Raw genomic sequence first — 12,976 nt, 5'->3', positions numbered from 1 at the left:
ATGGCTTTTTAAGCATCTCACAACTATATTAATGTTTGCATTTACTAGAATTAGCAACCAAAACCACCTTAGATACCACCTGCAACCTCAGTTTCAGCATCTGTGAACTGGGAGCAAGGGCTACTTAATCCCAACAGACTTTGGACTTCACTCTTCCTTAGGACTGTCATTGTTAGCTACCCTCAAGTGGGCCCTTGACCCATGGTGACCCCATGGACAATGGAATCGGACCATTGTGATCCAGAGGATTTTCACCAGCTGCTTTTTGGAACTAGATTGCCAGGCCTTTCTTCCTAGTCTGAGTCAGTCTGGAAGCTCCACTGAAACCTGTTCAGCATGACAGCCTCCGCTGACAGACGGGTGGTGGCTGTATATGAGGTGCACTGGCCGGGAATCAAACCCGGGTCTCCAGTATGGAACGTGAGAATTCTCCCACTGAACCATCAACATCCCTGTTCATAAGTACTGACCCACTGACCCACTGCCATCCATTCCAACTCGCAGAGACCCTATAGGATGAGAATTACCCCATAGGGTTTCCAAGGAGCACCCGGTAGATTCAAACTGCCAACCTTTTGGTTAGCAGCGGTAGCACTTAACCACTATGCCACCAGGGCTTCTCATGAGGACTAGGATTACACAAATCTGGCAGACATGAAAAGAAAAAGGCAAGTTTATTTTTCACCAGTTTGTTCTGGGGAACATGGGGGTAATTTGGAGGTGAGAACAACGGCAGCTGGTACCCCAAGGTTTGCCAAGATTGATTTTCAAGTTGTCTGGGCATATGTTTTGCTTCTCATAAATCCAACTGCTGGGTCAGAAAGGATTGCCTTCCCAGAGAGCTTTGGGCCACCGGCACCCTCTCCTCTCTCAAGAGTAGGTAAACAGCTTGACTCCTGGTTAGAAACACCAGTGGCCACATTTGAGTGCCTAATTACCTAGGGTTTCCATTGAAAGGTGGCAAGAAGCTCTATTTGCCCTCCTCTTTTTTACACTTGGGGCCTCCAGGTGGTGCAAATGGTTAACATGTTCGGCTGCTGACGGAAAAGCTGGAGGTTGGAGTCCAGCTAGAGGTGCCTCAGAAGAAAGGCCTGGTTATCTACTTCTGAAAAATCAGCCACTGAAAACCCTAGGAAGCACAGGTCTCCCCTGACGCACGTGGGTTGCCACGAGTTGAAGCTGCCTAGACGGCAACTAGTTTAAGTGGTTCGTTACACATGCTAACTTGTTTACTGGCATTCTCAAACGTTCCCGAACACCGGGCCCAGTCTCCTTGATGGGCTACTGAGAAAGCAAGGGGGAGAAATGCCTACGTGGATAGAGAGAGAGAGCCCTAGGGGTACAGTTATTAAGAACTAGGGCTGCTTTCCAAAAGGCTGGCAGTTCGAATCTACCAGCTGCTCCTTGGAAACCCTATGGGGCAGTTCTACTTGGTCCTATAGGGTTGTTATGACTCAGAATCGATTCTATGGCAATGAATACACACACACACACACACACACACGCACACACATTTTAAACAGTATAATATTATATATGTTCACTATCCAAAAGTCATGGCCAGGTCAACAAGTTAAGAGCTACTCTGAAGTAGAAGAGTGACTTCAGCACTTAAAAAACTAAATTCTACCCTATTTGGCTGAGCGTAGGGTTAAATTGTCAGTGTCTTTTCATAATTAACCATTAATGCTATCTCCTCCTAAAATATTTCCCATATTCTCGGTGAGCCAACCCCATTTGAAATTCATACTGACTCTATAATGCTTTTATATAAATAGCATATTTTAACTTATGTTACCCCTTTAAAGGTTCCTTCTTTTAAAAACACAGCATGTTTTACAAGTGGCTTCCAACGATAGTTCTAAACGCATCCCATTTCATGGTGAATGCCGAGAGTAAAACAGAGCGCAGTTCACAGTAACACAAGGTCTCCTAATAACAGCCTTTTAAAAAAGACTTAAAAGGTTTTAGATTTTGCAAAACTGACTGAATATCGTTTATAGTAACAGGCGTGAAAACAATAACACTTTAAATCCATTATAGAAAAGTCACTGGGTAAAAAGGGGAAAACAGCAATTATTTTGAATTTGAGACATAATACTTAACGCTAGGTTTCTCAGAATCCTAAGGAAAAAAAATAAAAAAACCAGATGACTTGCATAGACTTCAGATGATGGTGTTTCCAAAGGAGAGCTAGAGAAAAATGGGGCAGCTACATGGCTTTCAAGGAGCCCCGGTGGCGCCGTGGTTAAGCCCTCAGCTGCTAACTGAAAAGTCGGCAGCTTGAGCCCACCAGCCTCTCTGTGGGAGAAAGATGTGGCAGTCAGCTTTTGTCAAGATGACAGCCTTGGAAACCCTATGGGGCAGTTCTCTTCTGTCCTACAGGGTGGTTATGAGTTGGAATTGACTCGATGGCAGTGGGTTTGGTTTTTACTTTGCTTTCGAGAGATCTGACCTGCGATGAAGGCAAGGATGAACTTTTGAAAATAGTCAGCCAGCACGTAATTCAAACCTGGTATGGCTGGTGAGTCTTCTTTTACCACATGTAATAAAAAAATCAGTATATCACGGCACTGAGTATATCACTAGTTAGTAATATACATCTGGGGCCTGTGAGTGTGTGTGTGTGTGTGTGTGTGTGTGTAAGAGAGAGAGAGAAGGAGAAAATTCTATTAACACCTCTATTTTTAATGAAGAATGACCGCTAGTGCTTGATTGTGTTTTACAATTGAAATTAGACAAAAAATGTAACAAAACATTATGCCAAACCAAAAAACCCATTGCCGTCAAGTCAATTCCGACTCATAGTGACCCCATAGGACAGAGTATAACTGCCCCATAGAGTTTCCAAGGAGCGCCTGGTGGATTTGAACTGCTGACCTTTTGGTTAGCAGCCGTAGTAATTAACCACTATGCCACCAAGGTTTCCCAAATGTTATGCATCTTAGCATAATTTGATAGCATCCAAAACCACACACAACTCAACAAAACTGGTTTGGCATAAAAGAGCTTAATCAGATTTACAGAAAAAGGCAAGTGACGTCTCGCATCAAAGAATTTTTAAACACTCTAGAAACTGCATTTGACCTCCAACTACTGCATCTCCTAAATTGTTGAATGCAATCCTCATCTTTTGGAGGAAGGCTCTTCCCCCACCTGTGAACTCAAGATGTTGTTGTTGCTGTTAGCTGCCCTTCAGTTGATTTCACCTCACGGCGGCCCCACGCGTGTCCGAGTAGAACACCGCTCCGTAGGGTTTTCAAGGCTGGGATGGTTTGGAAGCAGATGGCCAGGCCTGTCTTTTGAGGCACCTCTCGGTGGGTTCCAACTGCCAATCTTTTGGTTAGTAGTTGAGCGCTTAACTGTTTGTACCACCCAGACACTGAACTCAACATCCTAATCAAAATATCCAAAGTCTATACATGACATTTAGGTTCTTAGAGTCTACCAGAAGGAAAACACAACACTGGTACATTTAGTAAGCATTTTAACGGGTGTCCCTGTCCTCTCCCCACCACCCACCCACCCCTACCGCCCCGCCGCTCTTTTCCAAGAACTTAAAGCCCATTTACACCAGTGTACTCAGTAGTGTGCTTAAATGATTCATTCTTACTGGGGAAAAACAAAGTGCCTGAATTGTTGCTGTCCAATTAAAAGATGAATTCAAATGGACAATCCAATTTTCTGTGTCTCAGTTTCAGTTACGGCACATTAATATTTTAGATGCTTGTATGTGACACAAGATAAATATTCTCCAGGCTCTGTATTTCCCGGGGATGTGCGCCCTCCCAGTGCCCACAAGGACGCCTGTGTAGACGAAGTCCCTTGGAGCCCGCAGCGTGGCGCCTTACCTTTATACAGAGTTTTGGGCACCTGGCAGGTGTGCCCACACCCGTTGGAACAGCATTTCTTCACCCCGGAGCACTCGTTGTCCACTTCGCAGCTTTCCACGCAGGCGGCGGCGAAGCCACTGGCCCTCTCCGGGGCTGGGCAGTCTCCTTGCTTCACCGACAGGATGTACTTGAGGAACTCACAGCTGGTCAAGCATTCATAGTTCTTCTTGGGGAAGAGAGGCTGCAGGAGCAAAGAATACAAACTGTCTCCCATTAAAGACACAGATAGCTGACCTCCACGCATCTGCAAAGCAGCCCACTATGCGCCGACTGTCAAAGTCCCCCTGGAGTATGTCACAAAGTGAACGGATCTGTTCTCTCTTCCCTATAAAAGTAACGCTGATGCTCATCTCACCAAGGAACATGACCCGTGCTTACGCCTCTACATTGCATCAAACACCCAGGTACCATCTACACGCACACACAGTCATGGATGATTCCTTCCCTTTCAGCTCTAAGTCATCAAAGGACTGACCTCAAATATTCACAAAACACGTTGAGTACTTCTGGAGAGAGAAAGAGCAAAATTGGGCAGCTACATTGCTTTGGAGAGATCTCACTTGCTATGAAGGTATAATGGATTGACTAATCTCCCCTCTCCCCAACATAAAAAAAAAAAAAAGTAAATCCTAACCCCCATACCTGTGGTAATTCCATATGGGAACAGGTTTTCTTTGTTATGTTAATGTGGCAAGATTAGTGTAGGGTGTGTCTTGAGTCAATCTCTTTTGTGACATAAAAGGAGCAGATTAAGCAAACAGAGATGGGGGAAGGTAGCTGCCAAGACACATGGCGATAACCAAGGAACCAAGAAACTGAAGCTGAGAAGACACAAGGATTTCCCCTCAGAGCCCACAGAGAGATAGGGGCTTCCTCTGGAGCCAGCACCCTGAATTCAGACTTCTATGCTCCTAAACTGTGAGAGAATAAATTTCTATTTGCTAAAGCCACCCACTTGTGGTATTTCTGTCACTAGATAACAGCACTAGGTAACTAAACAGAAGATAAGGATGAACTTCTAAAAATAGCTGGCCAGCACGCAATTCAAAACCGGTATTACTGGTAGTCTTTCACTCATGTATATATTTTTTAATTTTAGTATTTAAAAATAATATAAATGTGGTGTGTATGTGTGTGTGTGTGTGTATAGAAGAGAGGCGAATCTATTACTCCCTCTACTTTTAATGAAGAATGACTGCTAAGAATCCTAGTGACTGATTCTGTTTTACTCTTGAAATAGGTGGGTGGGTGGGTGGATGCAGGGATGGAGGGATGGAGGGATGCACAGATAGATGGATAAACATAAATGGGTAATCTATATATGTTGTTGTTAGGTGCCGTCAAGTCGGTTCCGACTCATAGCAACCCTATGCACAACAGAACAAAACATTGCCCAGTCCTGCGCCATCCTTACAATCGTTGCTATGATTGAGCTCATAGTTGCAGCCACTGCATCAATCCACCTCGTCGAGGGTCTTCCTCTTTTCCGCTGACCCTGTACTCTGCCAAGCATGATGTCCTTCTCCAGCAACTGATCCCTCCTGACAACATATCCAAAGTATGTAAGACGCAGTCTCGCCATCCTTGCTTCTAAGGAGCATTCTGGTTGTACTTCTTCTAAGACACATTTGTTCGTTCTTTTGGCAGTCCGTGGTATATTCAATATTCTTCGTCAACACCACAATTCAAAGGCATCAATTCTTCTTCAGCCTTCCTTATTCATTGTCCATCTTTCACATGCATATGATGCGATTGAAAACACCATGGCTTGGGTCAGGCGCACCTTAGTCTTCAGGTGACGTCTTTGCTTTTCAAAACTTTAAAGAGGTCCTTTGCAGCAGATTTGTCCAATGCAATGCATCCTTTGATTTCTTGACTGCTGCTTCCATGGCTGTTGATTGTGGATCCAAGTAAAATGAAACCCTTGACAACTTCAATCTTTTCTCCATTTATCATGATGTTGCTCATTGGTCCAGTTGTGAGGATTTTTGTTTTCTTTATGTTGAGGTATAATCCATACTGAAGGCTGTGGCCTTTAATCTTCATTAGTAAGTGCTTCAAGTCCTCTTCACTTTCAGCAAGCAAGGTTGTATCATCTGCATAAAGCAGGTTGTTAATGAGTCTTCCTCCAATCCTGATGCCCCGTTCTCCTTCATATAGTCCAGCTTCTCCGATTATTTGCTCAGCATACAAATTAAATAAGTATGGTAAAAGAATACAACCCTGACACACACCTTTCCTGATTTTAAACCAGTATCCCCTTGTTCTGTATGAACAACCACCTCTCGATCTATGTAAAGATTCCTCATCAGCACAATTAAGTGCTCTGGAATTCCCATTCTTCACAGTGTTATCCATAATTTGTTATGATCCACACAGTCGAATGCCTTTGCATAGTCCATAAAACACAGGTAGACATCCTTCTGGTGTTCTCTGCTTTCAGCCCTTGTTCCATGTCCTCTCCTGAAACTGGCCTGAATTTCTGCAGTTCCCTGTCGATATACTGCTGCAGCTGCTTTTGAATGATCTTCAGCAAAATTTTGCTTGCGTGCGATATTAATGATATTGTTCTATAATTTCCACATTCGGTCAGATCACCTTTATTGGGAATAGGCATAAATATGGATCTCTTCCAGTCAGTTGGCCAGGAAGCTGTCTTCCATATTTCTTGGCACAGACGAGTGAGCATCTCCAGCGCTGCATCTGCTTGTTGAAACATCTCAGTTGATATTCCATCAATTCCTGGAGCCTTGTTTTTCGCCAATGCCTTCAGAGCAGCTTGGACTTCTTCCTTCAGTACCATCGGTTCCTGATCATATGCCACCTCTTGAAATGGTTGAATATCGACTAATTCTTTTTGGTATAATGACTCCGTGTATTCCTTCCATCTTCTTTTGATGCTTCCTGCATCGTTTAATATTTTCCCCATGGAATCCTTCACTACTGCAACTCGGGGCTTGAATTTTTTCTTCAGTTCTTTCAGCTTGAGAAACACCGACCGTGTTCTTTCCTTTTGGTTTTCCATCTCCAGCTCTTTGCACATGTCATTATAATACTTTGTCTTCTCGAGACGCCCTTTGAAATCTTCTGTTCAGTTCTCTTACTTCATCAATTCTTTCTTTTGCTTTAGCTGCTCGACGTTTGACAGCAAGTTTCAGAGTCTCCTCTGACATCCATCTTGGTCTTTTCTTTCTTTCCTGTCTTTTCAATGACCTCTTGCTTTCTTCATGGATGATGTCCTTGATGTCATTCCACAACTCGTCTGGTCTTCGGTCACTAGTGTTCAATGCGTCAAATCTGTTCTTCAGATGGTCTTTAAATTCAGGTGGGATATACTCAAGGTCATATGTTGGCTCTCGTGGACTTGCTCTGATTTTCTTCAGTTTCAGCTTCAACTTGCATATGAGCAATTGACGGTCTGTTCCACAGTCGGCCCCTGGCCTTGTTCTGACTGATGATATTGAGCTTTTCCATTGTCTCCTTCCACAGATACGGTCAATTTGATTTCTGTGTTCTCCATCTGGCAAGGTCCATGTGTATAGTCACCGTTTATGTTGGTGAAAGAAAGTATTTGCAATGAAGAAGTCACTGGTCTTGCAAAATTCTATCATTCGATCTCTGGCATTGTTTCCATCACCAAGGCTAGATTTTCCAACTACTGATCCTCCTCCTTTGTTTCCAACTTTCACGTTAAAATCACCAGTAATTATCAATGCATCTTGATTGCATGTTCAATCAATTTCAGACTGCAGCAGCTGATAAAAACTTTCTATTTCTTCATCTTTGGCCCTAGTTGTTGGTGCATATATTTGAATAATAGTCGTATAACTGGTCTTCCTTGTAGGCGTATGGATATTATCCTATCACTGACAGCATTGTACTTCAGGACAGATCTTGAAATGTTCTTTTTGACGATGAATGCAACACCATTCCTCTTCAAGTTGTCATTCCCAGCACAGTAGACCATATAATATGATTGTCTGATTCAAAATGGCCAGTACCAGTCCACTTCAGTTCACTAATGCCTAGGATATCGATGTTTATGCGTTTCATCTCCTTTTTACTATTTCCAATTTTCCTAGATTCATACTTTGTACATTCCAGGTTCCGATTATTAATGGAAGTTTGCAGCTGTTTCTTCTCATTTGGAGTCGTGTCACATCAGCAAATGAAGGTCCCGAAAGCTTTACTCCATCCACATCATTAAGGTCGGCTCTACTTAGAGGAGGCAGCTCTTCCCCAGTCATCTTTTTTTTGAGGGCCTTCCAACCCGGGGGGGCTCATCTTCCAGCACTATATCAGACAATGTTCCGCTGCTATTCATAAGGTTTTCACTGGCTAATGCTTTTCAGAAGTAGACTGCCGGGTCCTTCTTCCTAGTCTGTCTTAGTCTGGAAGCTCAGCTGAAACCTGTCCTCCATGGGTGACCCTGCTGGTATCTGAATACTGGTGGCATAGCTTCCAGCCTCACAGTAACACGCAAGCCCCCACAGTACGACAAACTGATGGACACGTGAGGGAATATATATATATGTATATGGAAACCCTGTGGCATAGTAGTTAAGTGCTATGGCGGCTAACCAAAAGGTTGGCAGTTCGAATCCACTAGGTGCTCCTTGGAAACCTTACGGGGCAGTGCTACTCTGTCCTATAGGGTCGCTATGAGTCAGGATCGACTCGACAGCAAGGGGTTTGGTTATATATATACATATGCAGATTACAGTGACTTGTTAGCACACCATGTATGTGTATTAGAACGACTTGTTAGCAAACAAAGGTGTATATAATATTTCTTTGCTGACAAGCCCCCCTATTATTTCCTCCACATACTCGAAACACTAACCAAAACAGTTTAGCAGTACCCTGTGGGACTCTTGCCACCTCACAATGGTAATGCATTGATCGTTATTCTACCACAAAGTTTTCTAAGCCTCAGTTAATTGAATGTATTTTAATATGATCCAGACTTGAGTTACTGTGCAGAGTCTTTTATCAATACTAAATTGTCAGTGAATTATGCAGTAAAAGAATACGAATTTTGTTTGAAAATCAACATACCCATACGTTACCCGTGAAAGAGTCAGGTCCTGAATAGCATCTTGCTGATGGCATTTTGGTTAAACACCTAATCGATCAAATATTAGTGACAGCAGGTAGTCCTCGACTAAGTAGAGGGATGTCTTATTGAAAAAGTATGAGTAACGTGAAAAATCACTGATCCATTGCATATTTTTCCTGTGGCTTCTAGAAGTACCCACCCAAGGAGGGGAAAGGAAATTCATTCTCTACGCTCTCACCCTCCTTGTGCCTTATAGAAGAGGCTAAGACACCCACACCTTCCCCAGCCCAGGCCCAGACGCAACCAAAGCCCAAATCCAACCAAAACCCTAATGTAGTTTTGTCTTAGGTAAGACAATAGCCAAGAGAGCCACTCTAGCCATAAGCTTCACCCTAAGCCTCCATTTGTTTGTGGAAGAAGGTGGTCAAGACATTGACACCAGCCCCAGATACAACCCCCAAGCCAACACTATTTCTAACCTTCCTTGCCTTAGGTGAGATGGTGACCAAGGCAGGTACCCTAAGACTAACCTTCACTCTAGCCCCCTTTGGCTAATAAAAAATGGTGGCCAAGACAGCTCCCCAGACCCTACTCTTGCCCCTCCAAATCTGCTCTCACCTGGAACCTTCTCTCCCAGTCAGGGAACATTTCCCAGCCTTCTTTTACCTAGGAGAGCTTATGTGACCAGTTCTTACCAGTGGGACAAAACCAGAAAAGTCTGCTGCCACTTGTAGGTCTAGGCTTTTGAGAATGGAGGTGGCATTTTCTCCTTTACTAGCTGGATGTGGGTGATGCCACAGCCCGAAGGGATGGCCAAGCCATGAGAAGAAAGAAATCAGATGCTGCGTGACCACGTGGAGGAGAACAGCAGGGATGCCTGCCTTGAACTGTTCCATGAACAAAAAGTAAGCTTGCATGGCTTTGAACTCTCAGATATTTTGGGGTCTGTTTGCTCCAACAGCCCTATCTACCCTAGCTGATGCAAAGACCAGTGTCTAAATGTGGTTCCAATCAAGGCCTGTCGTAGCTTCCTTATGGTGCACATGGGGGATGAACAGGAGGGCACTTTCTGTTTATGACTCAAGACCAAATCCATTAGTGGTATAAAAAAACCAATGCGGTCGCACTGGGGACACAGACCCAGAAGAAGAATATAGACATGGAGACCAGCATGCTGCCTGCCTGGTGCTCCATGCTGATGACTGACTGTGCCTCATTACTGCCTGGTAACACCTGGGTAACACTGGTAACCTCTGGATAACATTTGGTAACACCTGGCTAACACCTGGTAACACCTGGGTAACACCAAATGGCATGCTGCCTGCTGTCACTCACTGATAACTGAATATGGCTTTCTATCACCTGGTAACACCTGGTAATGCCTGCTGGTGTGCTGCCAGCTGCTCCTTACTGATGACTACCTTTGGCTCTCTACCACCTGGTTACACCTGGGTGCCATGGTAGGAGCCAGTGTTGGTGCACAGTTAGGGCTATTAACCAGAGATTTTCACACAATGGTATGGGCATGTTAAGGGGTGGAGGGAGAAAGAAAAAGATAAAAACTCGCAGTTATCAAAGTCCCTAAGGAGGGAAAAAAAAGAAAGAAACGTCTGTACCCACTTTCCAAAAAGTGGATTAAACCCAAGTTCATTCAATAGACCCTATTACTTCTTATGCTAATAAAAATTGGAAATGTCATTGGGACACAAAACATGATAACTTCAACAAGAAGAAATTCCAGTCATTCCGTTGGGATAACTAGTATATGGGTATAAATTGATCTCTAGTGCCTCTACTGGTTCTTTTGCCCAGACAATGTTGAGTTACAAATCTGTATAAGAGCTAGAAATTTTATCTACCATGAGAAGGATGTTTGCAGCATCAAACAATATTGTCATCTTATAGCTACAATCATCTATCTGATATTTACTTCTAAGTTCAAGGCACATCAAAGCATTAATACTTGATTAAGTACAAGGGAAATATTTTATCTCTTATTCTTAGATTCATTAACAAAAGAAGAAAACTAGCAACATTAACTACAATAAGTATGGTTCCAAGGTCTGACGTAGAATTCTTGATACCAACACTACCAGTATTAGGAGAAATGCAACCAGAATGTTCCTTAGAAGCAAGGATGGCTTACTTTGAATATGTCATCAGGAAAGACTGACTTCTAGAGAGGGACATCATGTTTGGCAAAGTAGAGGGCCAACGAAGGTGAGGGAAACCCTCCATGAGATGGATTGACGTAATAACCACAACGCGGACTCAGACATCCCAACGATCATGAAGATGGTGCAGGTCAGGCAACATTTCATTCTGTTATGCATGAGGTCGCCATGAGTTGGAGCCAACCCAGTGGCTACTAATGACGAACAATATTTAGCCATGTATGAAATTTAAAACTAGTATAAATGCCATGGAATAAAATTGCATCTCTACTTAACAACTTCACACATAAAACTTAGAAGAAAGGCTGTAGTTCAAATACTGAATTACTACAAACTTCCAGTTGGTCAATTTAAATTAAATTATATATACGACACATACATATATATATGCATATATATATTTAAATCAACTCTACATATATGTGGTGTATGTGTGTGTATATATATGTATTAACATTACTCATTGCCATCAAGTCCATTCCAACTTATAGTGACCCTATAGTGGAGCTACCCTACAGAGGTTCCAAGGTGGATTCAAGCTGCTGACCTTTTGGTTAGCAGCCGTAGCTCTTAACCACTACACCACCAGGGTTTCCATATATATGTGTATATATATATAAATATATGTAAACCAACCCACAGCCGTCAAGTCGATTCTGACTGATAGTGGCCCTGTAGGACAGAGTAGAGCTGCCCCATAGGGTTTCCAAGGCTGTGCTCTTTACAGAAGGAGACTGCCACATCTTTCTCCCTAGATACACACACACACACACACACACACAATACATATACACACAAACATATATCTTTAAATCAATTCTACACACCATATATATAAATTAAACTCTGCACGTACGTGTATACACCAGCACACACACACACACACACACACACACACACACACACGCATTTAAAGCATCATCAATTCTCAAGGCTTTTCTCTCTCACTCCATTTCACAGTTCATTTTTCTGTTGGCTGCTATACGTGTTTTACTTTATTGGCTTTTAAAGTTCTAAATTTAGACTCAAACCTAAGTTAGCAATCAGAGAAAGATGCTAACAGACCCGTAGGAATTACATGGAGTTTACCATCTTTCTTCTTTCAACTAAGAGTATACGTTATTATGTTCATTGAAAGGAAACGCTTAGTTACCAGAACCAGTGGCCCCTGCCACATGTGTGGACTGAGAGCTTTTATTAAATCTGGCAAGTGTTTACTGTTTGCTAACTTGGAAACCACAGTGACTTTAGTCTGGACCGTGGTATAATCAAATCAACTCAGCTCAAAATTCTTCACATATGAAAACGGGATGACTCAAAAATCAGATAAAGTGTTGGCTTGCTATTGACAAGTTGTTATAATTAGTTATGTGCCAACTGCCACACCCTGGAACTGGTCAGGAAGGCACAGAGAAGGCCTAGTTATGGCGATACTTGCTCACTAAGCTAACATGGCAGAATTTAAACGTAAGGAACAAAACAGTGGCCTTGGCAGACCTTAACCATTTGTTGCCAATGAGCACAAACGAAGAATGATCGAAAGTAGCTCAATAATTCTGATATTCCTGTTGATGTGAGAGTCCTTTTGTATGGATATTCTACATTTTTTTTCTTTGGTGAAGATTCAAAAACAATTTTTGTCATTACTTTGTTGTTAGGTGCTGTTGAATCGATTTTCAAGTCATTGTGACCCCATATGACAGAGCAGAACAGGCCCATAGGGTTTTCTAGGCTGTAACCTTTACAGAAACAGATCTCCAGGCCTTTCTTCTGAAGAGCCGCTAAGCAGGTTTGAACCGTCAACCTTCTGGTTAGCAGTCAGGCCCTCAACTGTTGCGCCACCAGGGCTC

At 42.9% G+C, this 12,976-nt stretch overlaps 1 protein-coding gene across 3 annotated transcripts in view; it reads right to left on the bottom strand.

The window, feature by feature from the left end:
* Positions 1 to 12,976, bottom strand: part of ANOS1 (anosmin 1) — a 240,315-nt gene that overhangs the window by 69,429 nt on the left and 157,910 nt on the right. For all 3 annotated transcript variants that reach the window (XM_049872288.1, XM_049872287.1, XM_049872290.1), the window contains one exon: positions 3,852 to 4,074. In XM_049872288.1, coding sequence (XP_049728245.1) covers positions 3,852 to 4,074 — 223 coding nt within the window. The remainder of the gene's footprint in view (positions 1 to 3,851; positions 4,075 to 12,976) is intronic.

Source organism: Elephas maximus, chromosome X, assembly GCF_024166365.1.
Source record: "Elephas maximus indicus isolate mEleMax1 chromosome X, mEleMax1 primary haplotype, whole genome shotgun sequence".
Lineage (NCBI taxonomy): Eukaryota > Metazoa > Chordata > Mammalia > Proboscidea > Elephantidae > Elephas > Elephas maximus.
Note: the sequence above shows the minus strand (reverse complement) of the source record. Positions and strands in the feature narration are given on the sequence as shown.